The 18252-nt window shown below is 56.3% G+C and overlaps 1 protein-coding gene across 14 annotated transcripts; it reads right to left on the bottom strand.

Moving 5' to 3' along the window:
* Window positions 1-34: 34 nt before the first annotated feature.
* Window positions 35-17637, bottom strand: SRRM2 (serine/arginine repetitive matrix 2). 14 transcript variants are annotated; one of them, XM_058680958.1, is made up of 15 exons: window positions 17486-17637; window positions 13661-13930; window positions 12763-12870; window positions 12506-12670; window positions 12261-12338; window positions 11887-11949; window positions 11776-11808; window positions 11606-11656; window positions 11356-11448; window positions 10560-10752; window positions 2756-9288; window positions 1727-2011; window positions 536-649; window positions 330-437; window positions 36-233 (listed from the first exon to the last, which is right to left on the bottom strand). In XM_058680958.1, exons 2-15 carry the CDS (start codon window positions 13900-13902, stop codon window positions 224-226), a joined length of 8076 nt encoding a protein of 2691 aa, XP_058536941.1. In that variant the 5' UTR covers window positions 13903-13930; window positions 17486-17637; the 3' UTR covers window positions 36-223. The 14 variants fall into 14 exon arrangements, 6 of the variants coding, with proteins under 6 accessions (XP_058536945.1, XP_058536941.1, XP_058536940.1 ...); XM_058680957.1 differs by having other exon boundaries at window positions 37-233; window positions 330-440; XR_009247589.1 differs by lacking the exon at window positions 36-233 and having other exon boundaries at window positions 406-440; window positions 536-1621.
* Between the last annotated feature and the right edge of the window lie 615 nt (window positions 17638-18252).

The following is an 18252-nucleotide window of genomic DNA, read 5'->3' as shown; positions in this document are numbered from 1 at the left end:
AGCCCCCCAAAACACATGAACCAGGAAAAACTCACAGAGATTAACATTTCACAGGAACAAAGGAAAGGGGAAAAAAGGGGAGGTTTAAAGAGGGGTCTCTTGAAGATGTTGCCAGGGCTCAAGGCAGGGCAGACGACCCCCTCCTGCAGCTCTGTTGGGGCAAAGAACACTCCCTGTGGCTCCCTGGCACAGGAATGTGCTGGAATATCCCCCCCCGGACGATTTACGGAGACCTGCAAGAGAGGACAAGCTGGGATCAACACAGGGCCCTGGGTCAGCTTCCAGAGCCACTGCTGGGGCAACCTTCTCCACCTCTGGGAAGGACATACCTGGAGGAGCGGTGTCGCACAGGCAAGGGGCTGGGTGTCTCCCTTCTACGTTTGTGGCTAGGGGAGCGGCCGTCCCCATGCTGGCCTCTCCGGGAACCCCGCTCACCACTGCTGGAACACAAGACGTAACGTCAGGCCCCAGGTGACCCTGGTCCTTTACCCCACTGGCAGTCACTTGGGGGCAGCTAGACTGGCGAGAGCCTCACCTCTGCTGGTCCCGTGGTGAGGGCTGGGGTGAGGGACAGTGACGCTCCACAGGTGAGTAGCTGAGGGACCGTGAGTCCCGCAGAGAGTCTATCGGCTTCCGGGGGCTGCGAGACCTGAGGAGCAGAGGTGGCCTCCTTAGCACCACACCCCTCCCAACCCGCCAGCCAGCACGCAGGACCACCCACCCAGGTCCTGACCACCAAACCTCACACCACACAGGGCCAGCCTCAGACCCACCTTTGTCCGCACTCACCCATCCGCCCGCACACCATCCACTGAGTGTCCCCAGTGGGCAGGCCACAGGGGACAGCGGGGGATGCAAAGATTAAGACAGTCCCTGTACTTGGAGGAACTCAGTCTGATGGTGGAAGGAGGCCAACAGGTAAGGCCCACGTGGCCCCGTGTGTGGGAGGCAGCCCCAGGGTCATGGATGTACACAGGTCTGGGGGCCCAGGGGAGGGAGACGTGGGCAGGGCAGGGCAGGGCAGGGCAGTCTTCTTGGAGGTGCTGTTTGAGCGGAGTCTTGCAGAACGAGGAGTTCACCAGGCGGACAAGGAAATTCCAGGCAGAAGGAACAGCATGTCCAAAGGCATGGGGCTCTCCTTAGACTGCAAGGCGCTGAGTGTGGCTGGAGCCCAGGGCATGTGTGGGGGCGGGCAGTAGGAGCGCAGTGCGCGGGCAAGGTCAGGTGGTGAAGAGCCTCACACGCCATTCCTGCAGAGACGGGGCTTTGTCCTGCAGGCCACAGGGCGTCCCGGAAGGATTTGTGGCGTGGAGGGAAGTAACCAGATGTGCGTTTTAGAAACATCCCTCTGGCTACGTGTGGAAGAGAATGGCGTGGAGGCAGGGAGACAGGGAGGAGGCTGTGGACAGAGTCGGGAGAAGATGACGGCGGCCAGACCAGAGCCCTGGCAGTAGCAATGGGGAGACTTAAAACTACAATCCCTGGGAGCAGGCTGCATGGTGAGGGCAGGGAAGAGACTTCAGAGTCCCCTTGTTCTGGCTTGAGGATGTACTCTGACCCTGCAGCCATGTGCCAAATCAGGGTACAGCAAAGCAGGTAGGGGAGACAAGTGCCCCAAATCCTTGGATAAAACCAAACGCCAACGTCCACGTTAGACACCCCAACAAGGATCTCATCCCAGGGTCCCACCTCCCATCCCTGCCATTTCAGGCCAGGCACCACTCACCTGTGCTCGCCAGGGGGTGGCTTCTTGGGGCTTGCAGGTTTGGGCAAGGCCTGAGGGCCAGGCTTAGCAGGGGAGGAAGAGGAGGATGAGGAGGAGGAGGAAGAGGAAGAGGAGGAAGAGGAAGAAGAGGAGGAGGAGGAAGAGGAGGAGGAGGATGAGGAGGAGGAGGAAGAAGAGGAGCTAGAACTGGAGCTGCTGGAACGCCTCTTCCGTTTGGCTGGGGTGGGCTCCGGGGGCCGTCCCTCTCGCACAGCCTCCTTGGGGGCTGGGGCAGGGCTCGGGACCCTGTGGGAGAAGAGCAGTGTCACAAAGGAGACAAGCTGCCCCAGCCCCCAACCCTACCTTCCTTGGTGCAGAGGAACGGCAGTGGGGGAGGGGTGCCTGCCTGAGAAAGGCCCTGGGAGCTCTCCCAGCCTTGAGGACCGCAGCAGCTGAGCGCATTCTCTGGAGAGCAGTGGCCAGAGCTCTCCCAGCCTCTGCTAACACAAGCAACAGGCTGGGGCCCACAGCACAAGGGATGCAAGGCTAAACCTCAACAATGTCCCTGATGGAGGAGTAAGACCCTGGGTTCAGGTGTGGAAGCCGAAGCCAGGTGGTCTCCTTCCTAGGAGAGCCGCAGCTTGGGGAGGCCCCTGCGAGGGCAGGTTGGCTGGGGGAGGGGCCGTCCTGCCTGGAGGCAGGGAGAGGGATGGGATGACCTCTGAAGATCCTTCCAGCCCAGGGAGTTCCTCTTGAGGTCTAACTGCCATCCCTCCTGCTGTAAAATTAAGTCCATCTCCTCTAGTTCTGTCCTCTGTAGAGACGGAAAACTCATCATTATCCTCTAGAGAATCAACCTTTGGAGACTTCTGTCCCATTCCCCCACCTCAACCCCCACCCCAACATCCTCTTCTACCCCAAGCTTAAACATCCAGGTCCCCCATACCTCCTCCAAGAGCTAACAACCTCCATGGCATGTGCCTCCCTCCCCCATCCGCCTCCCCCTGTAACACCTTCCCCTAGAAAATTTCTCTAAGTCAAGTGCCACACCTCTTCAGTGCCACCTCAGGCTGAGGAGGAAGGCTGGAGCCCTCCGAGTCGCTAGAACTGGAGCCAGATGATGACGACGATGACGACGACGAGGAGGACGAAGACGAGGAGCTGGAGGAGGACGACGAGGAGGAGGAGCTCCGCCGCTCCTTGGCTGGCTGCAGGGCAGCCAGAGCAGATTGCTGGGCCACAGTAGGGACAGGTGACTCCCCACCCTCGGGGTGTGCTACCCCAGGGCCAGGGCCAGAGAGCATGCCATTGTGGTCGGCGGCAGACATGGTTTTCAGCCCTGTCCCCGGGGAAAGGGCCTGAGAGCCTACTACAGTGGTGGTCTGGGCGACCACACGAGACTGATCTGAGAAAGCTGAGGGCACAGGGGACCTGGGCCTTTCCTGTGCTGGAGGGAGAAGAGGCTGAGCAGGAGCCTGAACCATTCTCGAGCCAGGAGAGGGAGCCCGCTCTGAGGTCATTCTAGACTGGCTAGGGACAGGTGGTGGTGTTCTGGACCTAGCTCTGTCAAGGAGCTGTGGTGAGGAGCGGCCACTGACACGCTCATAAGCAGAGAGGTGCCCCCTGGGGCTGGTGAGGTTTGCACCAGACAATGCTGGTGTCAGCCGAGCACCGCTGAGACCTGCCGGGGCTAAGGCTGCAGGGCTTCTGGAGCTGGCAATATTCACAGGCGCTGCGCCATGTGCAGACCGGGCACCCACCAAATTTGCAGGGGCTGGAGCCTGGGGTGTCCTGGAGCTGGAAGGATAATTTGCAGCAGCTGGGGGTGTGCCAGAGCCGGTGAGACTCAAAGCTGCCAAAGCAGCGGCAGTCCTGGCTCCTGCTAGGTTCACAGCTGAGGCTGCAGGGCTGCGAGGGTCGGCAAGGTTCCCAGCAGGAGGTGCCACTGCTGTTCTGGGGCTGGCTAAGTTCATGGCTGCGGCGGCGGCGGGGCTCCGTGCGTCAGCCATGTTCACTGCTGCTGCCATGGCCGGTGTCCTGGCACTGGCCAGGTTCATGGCTGCTGCAGAGGCGGCAGGAATCCTGCTAGCAAGGCTGGCAGCTGGGGCCGTTCTGAGACTCATGAGAGGCACCGGAGCTGGAACCTGAGACATTCTTGCAGCAAGGCCAGCAGCAGACATGGACGGAGGAGGTCGGGCAGTGCCAAGACTGATGGCCGTCAGGGCAAGCGCGATTCTGGACTGGGCATGATTTTCTGGGACAGAAGCTCTTGGGTGATCAGGTATCCGTGGTCCTGGACCGTCCATCATGGAGCCGCCAGCCTGTTGCAGGACAGACATGGGCGTCCGAGAACTGCCAAGGGGTTCAAGCATTCCAGGTGATCTGCATCGGTCAAGAGGTGTTGGTGACATGCTAGGGCGACTGAAGCAGCTCATTCTGGAACCACTGAGCGCTACTGGAGGTGTCCGAGACCCAGAGTGATTTCGCGTTGCCGGAGGAGTAGCAGAACGTGAGTGATCAGAACTGCTTCCAGAGGCAGACCGCCTGCGGATAGCAGGAGGAGATCTTGTTAAGGATCGCTTGCCTCGAGTTGTTCTTGGAGTACGGGATCTGGAGCGGCGACGGATGGCAAGTGGTGAGCGACTGCGGGAGCGTTTGCGTGGCAACAGTGGCGTGCGAGATCTAGACCTGCGTCGAATGGCTGGAGGGGTCCGAGATCTCGAGCGGCGGCGGGTCACCGGAGAGGTCCGAGAGCGAGACCTTCTTCGAGCGACTGGAGATGTTCTGGATCTTGATCTTCTGCGAGCAACAGGCGAAGCTCTGCTGCGAGATCGCCTCCTGGTTACCGGCGGAGTTCTCGATCTAGATCTCCTGCGAGTCACAGGTGGAGTTCTGGACCGGGACCGACGGCGAGTTGTTGGGGTCCTAGACCTTGAACGGCGGCGAGTAACAGGTGGTGTTCTGGATCTTGACCGCCTTCGACTCACCGGGGACGCTCTTGACCGAGACCTTCGTCGAGTCACCGACGTCCTAGACCTTGACCGTCTCCGACTAACTGGTGAGGTCCGAGACCTGGACCTCCGGCGGCTGATCAGGGGTGTTCTGGACCGCGACCGGCGGTGAGCAGCTGGAGAGGCCCGGGATCGGGAGCGCTTCCACAAGGCTGGCGACGTGCGTGAGCGAGAACGCTTCCGGCTAGTTGGGGGTGTTCGAGAACGACCCCTCCGGCGTCGGGAGGAGGTTCGGGAACTCTCTTGCCTGGCAGGTGACCTTGAGTGGTAACCAGAGCCTCCCCGCCGCCGCCGAGTAACCCGAGACCTTGACCGGCTCCGCTGCCTTCTCCGAGAGGTTGACTGGGAAGATCCAGATCTCTCTCGACGTCGGGCTGTTCTCGCTTTCTCCCTCCTGGAGCGAGAGCGGGACCTCTGCAGCCCACGAGGCTTGGGAGAGGGAGAACGACCTCTCCTTGAAGTTGTCTTGGTGCGGGGAGATGAAGGCGAACGCCTCCTGCGTGAAGATCTTGACTTCTCGGTTGGCTCAGGGGAAGACACTGAGGGGCTTCGTCGGCGCCTCGGAGTTCTGGAGCGGGCTTCTGGTGAGGAAGAGGCAGAGCGGCTCCTGCGGGAGGGCCGGGCCTTCCTGGTCAGCTCAGGTGACCGGGAAGCACGCCGCCGGGGTGGTGTGCGCGATTTGGTCTTGGTCGGTTCTGGGGAGGACCTGGAGCCTCTTCGCACGGCTCTTGACTTGGGGGGGTGCTCTGGGGAAGACTCAGAACTGCTGCTGCCTTCAGGGGAAGGGCCTCTGTCCTTGCCAGAGGAGGGTGACCTGCTCCGTCTGGGGAGAGCCCGGGGCACAGGAACTTGAGGTTCCGGAGAAGAATCAGAAGCACTCGGAGCTCTGGCTGCCACTCTAGCCCCATCTTTCGCCTCAGGGGAGGAAGCTGACCTGCTGCGCCGGGAAGGCCGGGGCTTCTCAACCTCTGCAGAGGACCCCGAGCGACTCCTCTGCCTCAGTGGGGCTCTTGGCTTGGCTTTCACATCTGGGGAAGATTCTGACTCACTTCTTTCCTGCGGGGATGTGCTGGGCTTCCCATCAAGTTCTTGAGAAGATCCAGACCGACTTCTCTGTCCAAGGGGAGTTCTGGCCACTGCCTTCTGCTCAGCGGAGGACTCGGATCCACTCCGCGCCCTCTGCGGGGTCAGACCCTTGTTGAGCTCTGGAGATGATGGAGAACGACTCTTTACCCTCGGAGTCTGAGGCAAAACTTTTGGTTCTGGTGAAGAGTCGCACTCACTCCTCCCCCTGGATGGTGTCCTAGGTGCTTCCTTTGTTCCAGGGGAGGAGCCAGACAGGCTGTGTCTCGAAGGAGTCCCTGACCCTTCTCTAAGCCCCGGAGAAGACCCAGACCTGCTTCTCCGTGATGGAGTCCTGGGTAAGCCCTCCTTTGGCTCAGGAGAAGATGCTGAACTGCCCCTTTCTCTCGAGGGTGTTCTGGCTCCAGCATCAAGAACAGGTGAAGAGACACTCTGGTTTGGAGACATTCCTGCCTTCTCCAGAACATCCGGGGATGACTCAGAGCTGCTGCGTCTGGAGGACCTTGTTGACTGTTCTTTCACATCTAGAGACGTGTCTGTCTCATGCTGAGGAATGAAAGATCCACTCAAATCTTCCTTAACCTCAGGAGAAAATCCACTGCTCACTTCTGTAACAGGGCCTGAATTTCTAAGCTCTAAAGGTGACCCAAAGCTATTTTCCCTGCCAGGTGAGCTAGACAGTTCTTTACGTTCTGGAGAAAACTGTGCTCCACCCCAGGACGAGGCCACTGCAGGAATTTCCACTGCTTCCAAAGGAGCCGGCGACTGGCTGTGGTCAAGCGCCAAGGACACAGGCCTTTCTTCTACCTCGGGAGACAATCCCAAGCTGCTTGCAGCCATTTCATTACGCTCTGGAGACACACGGGGCAGGAGCTGGCTGGTGGGCTGTTCAGACTTCTCTGTCACTTCCATGAACTCCTCATCTTGGTTTACCTTCACTGATACGCTAGTCTGGTCTGCAGGTGACCCCGTGCCACTCCTCGGTGTCTCTCCTAGTCCAGGTGAGGCCTCCGACTTCTCCGGTCCCAGCGGACTGAACCTGCCTCTCGGTCCAGGAGATGCTGCAGTCACACCCTCTTGAGTGGGGAAGGCTGTCTCTTTCGACTCAGAAAAAGGTTCTGATCTACCCTGTCCCAGAAAAGATTTTTGGCTCACAGGATAGGAGCAAGAGTCAGACTGGGACCTGCCCTGCCCAGGAGACATCCCCGATTTCAGCCGAGGACTGACCAATTCACCTCCATCATTCACTGGAGATCTTGAGGCCAGCTCACTGATTGGAGACGAGGACCTCGATCGGCAACCTTTAGGTGGTGTTCGAGATCTGCCCAGCAGAGACGAAGACTGCAAGGGCCTCTGCACTTCCGGGCTTGAAGCGTCGGATCTGGGAGACTGTCCTGTCTGTTGCAGAGAGGAGTCCAAATCGCTCCCTGCTGGTGGGGAGCTAGATTTCACAGAGTGACTCTGTGCTGCTGCTGCTGCTGCCACGTCCTCAGGCTTCTCCTGGGGATCTGGTGACTTTGATCCAGTAAGACGCTGCCCTGGTGGAGTTTCAGACTTGACTTTGAGGCATGGAGAAGTAGACCTTGAGTGACTTTGTCTTGGAGTTTCAGGTTCTGCTTTGGCATCTGGTGAGGTGGACCTAGAACGGCTGTGTCTTGGCAACAACCTCGACCCCCCCTTGGTGCACGGAGACACGGATCTGCCCCGCCTTGGAGGTGTTCTAGATGCCAGCCTACCAGGACTTGGAGAGGAGGAGCCAGAGAGGCTTCTCTGCCGTGGTGAGGACACAGCTGACGCAGCCTTTCCTCGTGGCGGTGGAGATGCGGATCTAGATGGAGTCTGCCTTGGAGGTGTGCTAGACTTGAGCTGAGGAGAAGCCCCAGAGCAGCCAAGTCTCAGTGGGGTCCCAGATTTCCCCTCAGCCTCAGGCGATGACTCGGACCGACTGCGTCTTGGCGGTGTTGTAGACTGTCCGGTGCCCTGGGGACTTGTTCCAGACCCTTGCCTTGGTGGTGTTCCAGATTTCACCTTAGGCTGAGGAGATAAGTTAGACTGACTCTGTCGTGATGGTGTCTTAGATTTCTGCTTAGGTGGTGGTGAAGAACCAGAGCGACTTCGTCTTATTGGCGTTTCAGATTTTGCTTTAGGTTGGGATGATCCAGACCGGCTGCGCCTGGGTGGTGTCTGCGACTTTTGCTTAGGGCACAGAGAAGACCCTGAAAGGCTTCGCCTCAAAGACAAGCGAGATTTTGCTTTGGATCGAGGTGAAGAGACAGACCTGCTACGCCTTGAGGCAACGTGAGATTTTTTCATTTCTGAGCTTGAGTTGGATCTGCTTCTCCGAGATGTTCTGGGTGTGTTCTTCCTCTCTGAGGAAGAGCCGGACCTTCCCCTTCTCTGGGGTGTCCGAGAGTGGGATCTCCCACGTCTAACTACACTTCTGCTTCGGGACCTTCCTCGCCTTGCTGGTGTTCTAGACCGAGACCGCCCTCTCCTGGCTGGTGTTCTAGAACGTGAGCGGCCACGCCTAGCTGGGCTTCTGGAACGTGACCGCCCACCACGCCTGGCTGGGGTTCTAGAGCGTGACCGGGCACGCCTGGCTGGGGTTCTAGAGCGTGACCGGGCACTTCTCCTTGCCGGAGATCTACTGCGAGATCTCCGCCGAACAGGAGACCGGGTTCTAGAACGACGCCTGGCGGGCGTTCTAGAGCGAGACCTGCCCCTGCGGATGGGTGTCCTGGACCTAGATCGACGCCTGGCAGATGTTCTGGACCTAGATCGACGCCTGGCAGGCGTTCTAGAGCGAGACCTGCCCCGCCTGGCTGGTGTTCTAGAACGAGATCTGCCTCTAGTGGCTGGGGATCTAGAATGTGACCTGCCTCGCCTCGCTGACCTAGACCTGCCTCTTCTCTGGGTATTTCTGCTCCTGGACCAGCCTGGCCTCTGAGGAGACCTAGAGCGGCCACGCCGCTGGGGACTTCTTGACCTTCCCCACCTCTGTGCTGATCGGGACCTACGCCACTGAGGGGACCGGGACCGAGATCGCCCCCTCTTGGCAGTAGCTGGGCTACGGGACCTCCCCCCTCTACGTGAAGGTGTAAGAGAACGCGACTTCTCCCGCTTTGCTCTGCCATGTGAGCGGGTCTTGGATGTAGGAGAAGAAGAAGCCCCCCGGCGGGCCCCAGGAGCTGGAGTGGGCTTAGGACTGTCAGGGGATGAGCTCGCATGCCGAGACGCTTTGGTAGGTTGAGGGGATGGTGGTGAGCTCTCTGAGGAAGATGGGGCAGGCTTCTCAGGAGACTTAGGTGGTGAACGGCCCCGGGTTGGGGAGGCCTCAGATGGAGGATTCACTGGCTCCTGACTTAAAGGGGTTGTTGTAACGGGCTGTGGAGAGCTGCCACGCTGCACAGCAAGGAGTGGAGGGGGCGCAGGTGGTTCTGGGCCTGCACTGCTCCTTTCCGGAGAAGGGCTAGGTCGCACTGCAGATTTCTGAGAGTGGAAAACAGAGTAGGGATAGGAATACATTAAGCACCCAAACTTCCTGCTTCCTGTAGATCCCAATAAACTTCCCAATGAAACTGCTTTTACACATCCCATTATATTAACTCTCTTCCTCCCAAAAAGGCAAATCGCATGTATTGAATAAGAAAAGATCATACACAAAGCATAAAGAAAGCACATGAAAGTGGCGAGTCTGGCCTCAAGAGTCTCATACTCTAGGCGAAAGCAAAAGGGAAATAAAAACCTGCATTCAACAAATACCATTACAATGTACGAAAACATGAAAAAAGAAGTGATTTCAAATGACAAAGCAATTTTTCAAAGTGTCAACTGACTTGACCCTTAATAAACAGGCTACAGCAAAATTACACAGCAAGTGCTTAACAAAGTGCGTACATCCGTACCACGGAACACTACTCGGTAATAACAAACTACTGTAAAACAACACTACTACAACTACCCTGGGTTGACTCTGCTTGTGGCTAACCTGAAATGGTTACACGCTGTAACATTGGAAGATAAAATTGTAGGAATGGATTAATGGTTATCCATGTCAAGGGAGAGATGGAGATAACAGGGAAAAAAAGTGTGACAATTTAGGAATGGCAACTTTGTGGCACTGCACTATAGTTCTACAAGAGGCTACCCTGGGGGAGGCTAGGTAACATCATCATATTTTTTTAAATAAAAAAAAAATGTTTATTTGAAAAAAAAATTAAACAGTATGAGAAAAGACGAAGGTTTGAGAATACGGCTTGTGTGGAAAAAAAGCAGGTTAACATGGTGTAGAGTACAGGACAAGACAAAACTCAAAATACGACTCAAAGACAACAGAAAGCAGATTAAAATCCGAACTGAAAAGGCTAACTCTAGGAGATGAAAATAGTTCAGAAGGCTGAGACTGCATGTTACAGTTAAAGCAACAGGGGAACTCCTAGAAGCCCACTGCCTCCAAACATTTCTGGTAGTGGGACCAGCTGAAATACAGCAGTACATGGACTGGCTACCTATACACGCAGCCTCACACAACAGTGATGCAGAACCAGTAATATCCAGTGAGCTCCGAGTCTAAAGGACCCACGACTCAGCCACAACGCTAAAGGATATATACATGGATAACCAAATGTGTTAACTATAATGTGGGAATGTGGAGAACACAAGTCATTTCTCTAAATAAGCTATTACCTTGCTCCTTCTCACACTTCTCTCACAGTCCTTATCCTAGCAAGCCAACCAATGTCAATAAGCTCAGAACATACCTCCTCCTTGTCTTTGTCCTCCGAAGGGCTGCTGGGCTGCTTGGTGGAGGGCTCCGGGCTGCCAGGCTGCTGCACACTGGTGGCACCTGGCTCACCAGGAGGAGCGTCTCCCTCCCCTCGACGCCCTGACGCAGGGGAAGGACTTCGCCCAGTCATGGCAGTTGCATGGGTTTTAGCTGCACCGCTCCGAGACCTGAAGGAGTTAATTGAGGATTGGGGGAGGGGAGGGAAATCAGCTCAAGGGAGAACATAAAACCCCCTCCCGAGCTCCCACCATTTCCTAAAAGAAACCTCAAAAAGCACCTTCATACCATGTGGCTCAACTCATTCACTGAAATCCAAGTTGAGTTTGCCTGAGTCTTTCTTCCCAAAGGATATTCTCCCTTTACCCTTTATGCACCTCCCCCAGACACCCCCATCCCTCCACCCAGCCCATTCCCAACTCACCTGAGCCCACCTCCTGCAGGAAGCCTTCCCCGATTAAGGAGGCCAGGGTAAGGACTCCTTCCTCCCCCAGAGACCACGAACAACCCCCCCACCCTAGCCTGGCAGTCCATGTACATCAGAAAGAAACAACAACAAGAACAACAAAACAAAAAAGAAAAAAAAAAGAGAGAAGGGGAAATGTATATGTCTGTCCATCCTGTTGCTTTAGCCTGTCAGCTCCTAGAGGGCAGGGACCGTGTCTTCCGAATGGTCTGTGCAGCGCCTAGCACACCGTGGGCGCTCAATAAATATTAAATTGATTAACCTGCCAGTTCCCTCTCCCCAGCCCTCCTCCTGGACCACCCCTTACCGGCTGCGAGAAGTGTCGGAGGAAGAAGCAGAATCGGCAGAGGTTGATCGGTGGGTCCGGCGGCTCTTAGGAGCAGGTGTTGTACTTCTGGACCTGAAGGGAGACCAACACCCAGCTCAGGAGGCCGTGCCACCCACATCGAATGACCCAGGCGCGTCCTCAGCCCCTTAACACGTCCCACTCTGCTCTCTTCCCTACAGGAACATCCATCCACTCACTAAGCAAATCTCCTCAAGGTCACCTCACTCACCGCTTGCGCTTCTTGTCCTTAGATTTACGTTTGCTCTTCGGAGTAGGAGATCTGTGAAATAAAACACGGTTGTCTAAAAAGAAACCTCCCAAATGTCAAGCAAAGAGCAGGCACAAGCCTCAAGTGAGGGCTACCGCTCCCCTCGGCCTCAGCTCCCCACACACTCTTACCTATGCTTCCGTTTCTTTGACTCAGATTCTGATCTGGTGGGGGAAAAAGGCACATGAAGCCACCCCTAGGCCTGCGCTCCTCCCCCGCCAAGCCAAGGGCGCCCCGTGCACCTGTGTTTCTTCTTCTTGGAGCTCTTCTTCCGCTCCCGTCGAGGAGAGCTGCTCTCTGACCTGCTGAGAAGGTTCAGAGGCAAGGTCATTCTGCCTGGCTTCTTTCTTTGCATTCTCATTTACAATTCATCCCCCAAAGGATTTCAAACACATCTGAACAACTCCAACACTTATGCCCCAGGCCTCAAGCCCAGCACTTGTTTCTTTGCTCTAAGAAGTATGGGTAACTGCTTATATCAACAATTGGCATAGTCGTACATTCAATCCATCCCATCAAAAAATAACCCGCACTTCTCCCAGATGGGACTCTGCTTTCTTCTCTTCTCTTGGAAACTCAACATCTCCATACTGGGCTAACTCCCCAACCAACTTACCGTCCTCGATCTTTCTTCTTCTTCTTCTTCTTCTGCTTTGGAGTCGGGGAGCGAGAACTGCTAGACTCCCGGACAAGGCTGGGGAGAAGGTGGGAAGAAAAGCTGGATATCATAAACACTTTGCTTAGACATTTTACCCCAGAGGACCACAGTTTGACAAGTTTGGGAAGAGTTCAGTCCCCCAGGAAACACAGAAGATGTGCAGGCACCAGGAGGCGGCGGAGGCCAGCGCACAGGCTGTGTACCTGTAAGGCTTGGGAGGCTCAGCAGCAGCCTGTTTAGCCTCCCGGGCTCGACGCTGAGGATCGAAAGAGCTGCCATCCACGTAGGAGTCACTGATGCCAAAGGCAGCACGGAGTCGCTCATTCTTCTTCTCATTCAATTCTGCCAACTGGTGAGTCTCAGTTACCCTGGTGAGGAAAAGGGCCAAAGTGTGAAGCAAACAGCAGAAGGCACAGGTCAAGGCAGGGAGAGAGGACAGCGATGGAGGGGTGACACTCACGTTGGCCTCTGCCCCGGGGTCTCCTCCTTGCCCCCAGGGTTCACATCCTTCTCCAGCAACATGAGTCGAAAGGTCGCCACTTTTTCCTGAATTTGTTGTTCCTCGTACCTGAAGGACAAACACCTGCAGTGTTAGAGCCTGCAGGGCACTCTCCCCAACCGGGCTGACATTGATCACATTCCCAACAGGATCCCTTCCTTCTCCACGCACAGAGCTGCTCACTCACTGCCACCCTAAGGCCCCTTCTCTCAAGTCCTCTCACCCTTTTCCCTTCCTCACTATTGCCTCTAGAACAGTGGATTTTAAACACATTGTGCTTCAGGGTCCAGAGAGTCAAGTTAAGCAGGCAGAGTTCCAAATGCTCACCCCAACTTCAACAAGGTTGAAAAAGGACTTCTATTTCCTGGGATTCCAAAACTGAATATAAAAAACCAAGTGCCGCTGCTTCAGTTTGAAAACCACTGCTCTGAAAGGTTTTCTGCTTAAATGAGTTTCCTTTCCAAAGTTTCACTTCCCTACCTGGCCTACAGCTCTCCTATTTGTTTTAATGGCTTGGTTACTTTCTAAGGCCTCAACCCTTAAATCCATTTACCTTCCTCCCTCTTCTCTACCAACGACAAGACCGAGCAGCTTAGCCAGCGCTTCTCCTGCCTGGGCACTGCCTTCCTGAGTTTCCTAAGTACACTGTTCCTCAACAGCCCCTCCTTTCCCCTGTACCACCATCTGAACAATTCAAATTCCCGTCTCCCCCGATGCCTACGTGTGCCCATTTCCTCACTTCCTACCTGACCTCCTCCCCTAGAGTTGCCTCTCAACCAGGCCTATCCTCCCTGCATCCCACCTAACACCCAGCTCTGCACGCACTCGGTGCTCGGCTCTCCCCCAGTCCTCCCCTCACCCCTGCTCTTCCATCATCTCCTCCAGCTCGAGGCATCGCAGCTCCACGCGCCGCTTGCGCTCGTGGTCCAGGATGTCAGGGTTAGGCCGCTTCACCAGGGCAGCCTCCAGGCGCCGCAGCTCCTCCTCTCCCTTGTAGTCAGGCCGCTCACCCCGGCGGCCCCGCACCAGGGACAGGTTGCGCTGGACGTAGCCGTTGGTGCCGCTGCCCCGGGGCGTCGGCAGCCCGATCCCGTTGTACATGGCCCTGTGCCCGGGGGCACCACCGCTCCTGGGGGGGAGCGGGGAGATACGGGTCAGGCCCCTGGCCCCAAACTAACCACCTACCGCCACCCACAGCCCTAGTTCAACACCTACCGTCTCCTACTGCAGCTGTTACTGCGTGCTGCCACTTCACCCTCCCCATCTCCTAAGGAACTTGCTTCCTATCCAGAAAAAATCAAAGCCTTTCCCCAATGCTCTCGCACAAAACACTAAATCATTCTTCCTTGCACCTAGATGTTTCTTCCACCTGAGGCAGATTGGGATTCAATGTCTCTAAAATCTCTCCACATTCTCCTTTGGTCTCATTTCGATGCAAATGGTACCTTCAACTACCTTAACATCCAAACTCTGGTAAATGGGCCTCCCGACAAGCCACAACAACACCAGACAGATCCACGGCACTAAAGGGCATCCATTTCCCGTCCAAAGACTTTAACCAACCTATCTAAGGATTTCAGACTACACTGCAGGATAAAGATGGAGTGACTAATCTCTAGGTGGGCACTTTAAGTCACAGTGTCCCACACTGCCTCAACAAAGACTAAATTACAGCATGCACATACTAAACACACGTGGACACTAGGTGATCATACTGTATTTCACCACCCAGGGAAAGAGCCATACCCTTGATTCCAAGTATTGACAGCTCTCATCAACCTTTCCCAGTGAGACTCACCAAAGGATTTGCAGGTGTTAAGTCCCACTAGCTCCTGTGAAATGTTTTTAACGCAAAGCTCCACTGAAACATGTGCACACAGACCAGCCTTCGCTACTCCCATGTCTTCAAGAGTTCTCTGAACAAGACAATCTTCACTCTCCATACTTTCCTTGTACTGAGGCAGCCCATTCCTCGCTCTCCCTACCTAATCCGTATGTTTCACAACTTTCCCTCTCCCCAAGGCACTTATTTAAATCCCACCATGACCCAATAATCCCCCAAATCCCAGTTTTACTCAGCTATACGCACTCTGACCCTTTTTCCTGCAATGCAAAGATACTTGAAGAAATTTGGGAAAATAAAAGACCTGTTTATTTTTACTGGAAAAGCAGACCATATTTATGGTGAGGAGACAGAAAGATGTTCCATCTGTTGGTTGACTCCCCAAATGGCTAAAATGTCTAGGGCTGAGTCGATCTGGAGGCAAGAGCTTTTTCCAAGTCTCCCAGACAGGTACAGAGTCCCAAAGACCTGAGCTGTCATCTGCTTTCCCAGGGGTTGGAATGGAAAGTGGAGCAGCCAGACCACAAACCAAACTCATACGGAATCCCAGCACTTGCAAGGTGAGGATTTAGTCATTAGGCTATCATACCAGTACCAGGGACGAGTTTTTGATAATGCTATTAGACAATTGCATCTCAAATTGGCATGCCTGGTTCCAGCCTCAGTTCCTACTGTTTCCAATCCCAGCTCCCAGGTGCAGTGCGCCCTCACAGGCAACAGGTGATGGCTCTGGCAGCTGCGTCCTGCCACCCATTACAGACCCAGACTGAGTTCCAGGCCCCCAGCTTTGACCTGACCCTGCTACAGGCATTTGGGGAGTCAAACACAAATGGAAATCAGGTCTGCCAGGAACCTTTGCTTTGCAATCAGCTTTTTGAAAAATGCACGAGTTGAAATCCATGTAGTTTTTTTCCCTCTCATGCACAGTCTTTCCCAAACCCATCCTCTCCAAGACAGTTTCAGAGCACAAACATGGGAGGAAAAGCTAACTTCAGGGAAAAAAAAATCCCACAAGAGGCAAAGTGGCAAAAAAAAAAAAAAAAAAAAAAAAAAAAGGCGAAGTGGAGAGGTCAATCAAAGCAGATGGAAATGACATGGCACTGGACAGAAGGCTGCATTTAGAAAGTTCCAGAATAGGGCTGTGCACTGGTCTGTGTCCCAAAGCTCCCTGCTCGTGGCCTGGGAAAGAGGATGGCCCAAAGCCTTGGGACCCTGTACCCGTGTGGGAGACCCGGAAGAGCTCCTGGCTTCAAATCGGCTTAGCTCTGGCTGTTGCAGCCACTTGGGGAGTGAACCAGAGAAGTAAAGATCTTTCTCTCTGTCCCTCAGTAAATCTTTTCAATTAAAAACAATAAAACTTAAGTGCACAAATGCAGGCAAAAATGACCAGCTCTTTAATTCAAAAGGAAGCCTAGCCAGCTGCCGAGCCGGCCCGCGCCCAGCCTCACACTAGGCCACTGCGCTCCTGGGGAGGAGAGGTAAGCCGGCCGCCGGGGCAGATGAGGCTCCATCTTACCAAATGAGTAACTTCTCTTCCGCCCCACGAAATCGGTCAGTAGCTTCCAGCCAGCAGGTGTTTTCTAACGCCAATCCTTCCCATTCCAAAAGTAGCTCCTTCTTCCCAACCCCACCCAAATCTTGCTTCCTTTACAGAGTGCTTCTGGTCTACAATTAATTCCTCAGCGTGAGGGAAGCTCCCACACTGCTGACACCAAAATCCTCCCACTCTCTAAGGAAGGAAAACCAGTAGCTGCTAAGCCAGAGGCACTAAGCCACAGGGGGAGTTCCAGAGTGGCACCCCCCAGAGCAGCGGCTTCCAGCCCACAGGGCGCTTCCAAAGCTATTTCAAGCTGCAGAGAAAGGCAGAGAACTACCTGTGTTGGAGTTAAAATGCCAAAATAATGATTAAAAAGGGATCCCACAACAAAGTATTAAGGCATTCAATTCTTAAAAAGGCACCAAATTGGGAAGAAGAGGTTTACCAAGAAAAACGGACAGGAATAACAGCAAGCAGCTCGTCACTGGTGCGTTTCAGCGCCTGAGACCAGCACAGGGAGCCCCGAAGCGCGAAGCCTCGGCCGGGGGAGGCCGGAGGGTCTAACACCCACGGCCGGCCTCCGCCCCGGAGCGCCCACCGTGAGGACACGAGCGGACACCGAGGGGGCCCGCAGCGAGAAGCCCTCGTGAGCCTCCAAGTTCGGGGGCACGGTTAGGAAAGTACAAGGAAATTGAAAAAAAGCACACACCATCTATTGTACTTACGAAGCCCGGATTCTTTTTTTTTTTTTCTTTTAACGTTTACGGTTTTTTTCCTCCCCCAACCACCTCAGGGCTGAAACTACCGAGTCCAAACGGTTCCCCGGCCCCGCTCGAGGCCCGGCCCGCACCTATTTTCGGCCATGCGAGGTGGGGGAGGGGAGCGCGGCAAGGCGCGGAGAGGGGGCCGCGGGGGAGGGGGCCGTGGGGGAGGGGAGCTGCGCCCGGTGCGCGGGGGAGGGGGCTGTGGGGGAGGGGAGCTGCGCCCGGTGCGCGGGGGAGGGGGCCGTGGGGGAGGGGAGCTGCGCCCGGTGCGCCGGGGTGGGGGCGGCCGAGCAGCCGAAGTGAGCGGAGCGCGCCGGGCGGGTGGGCAGGGACGGGCCGCGGGCAGCGGGCAGCGGGCAGCGCCGGCCACCCCGGGCGCGCTGGGCCTCGGGCCGCGGCCGCCCCTCCCCCACCCGCCCTGCGCGCTCCCGCTCACCCGCCGCCGGCTCGACCGGGCAGGGCGCCTTCCGCCGGCGCTGCCCGAGCCCCCGAGTCCCTGGGGGCCTAGTGGCCGCCGCCTCGCCTCGCCGCAGTGCCCACCTCACCCGACGCTGCCGCCTCCTCGCTTCCTCAGGGGCCGCAGCGGGCTCCGACTGCGCCACTCGCACCCCGCCTGGGCCGCGCTGCACGTCAGCACGACCGAATGAAGGCGTCAGCCCGCAAACGCGCGCAGCGCGGGGCCCGCTGGGAACCGTAGTACGCTCTGCGGCTTTGTGCGCAAGCGCCGAACGCCCGTCGGGAAGTAGAGTTTCTTGTGGGGTGGGAATGAGGCCGTCTCATTGCTGAAGGACTACGATTCCCGTCGGCCAACGCGAACGAGGGGGCGGGAGCAGGGCTAAGTGACAGCCTGTCCGCACGTCTCGGCGGCGGGGGGAGGGACGCGAGCCCGGCGACGTGTGACGCCGCCCGGCCTCCCGCCTCGGGCCGAGCATTCTGGAAGCTGTAGTTCAGGGCCTGGAGAGGACCCGTTTGTGCTTTCGCCCAGGAACGCGGCAGCCATTTTGCCTCCCCATGCTGGGCGGTCATGCTCCGAGTCCAGGGAGGCTTGCTTCCTGCAGGTACCCTCTGACTGCCAGACGAGCTTGCGCCCGCGCAGCACTACCCTTGTATCCGCAGTCCAAGTCGCCCCAGAACCCAGATATCGGGTGCTCCTGGCACCCCCAGCCTACCTAGGCCCAAGCCCTGCAGCAGAACCAACCAACCATACTGGCAGCTCTCACCCGCTGTGAACGGCTCATCCCCTGGGAAAGGTTTTCTGTAACCTTCGCACAGATTCCCAGGCAGGAATGCGATCTTTTTGTACAGAA

This window comes from Ochotona princeps, chromosome 24 (assembly GCF_030435755.1).
Source record: "Ochotona princeps isolate mOchPri1 chromosome 24, mOchPri1.hap1, whole genome shotgun sequence".
Taxonomy (NCBI): Eukaryota; Metazoa; Chordata; class Mammalia; order Lagomorpha; family Ochotonidae; genus Ochotona; species Ochotona princeps.
This window is presented reverse-complemented; position numbering and strand designations above follow the sequence as displayed.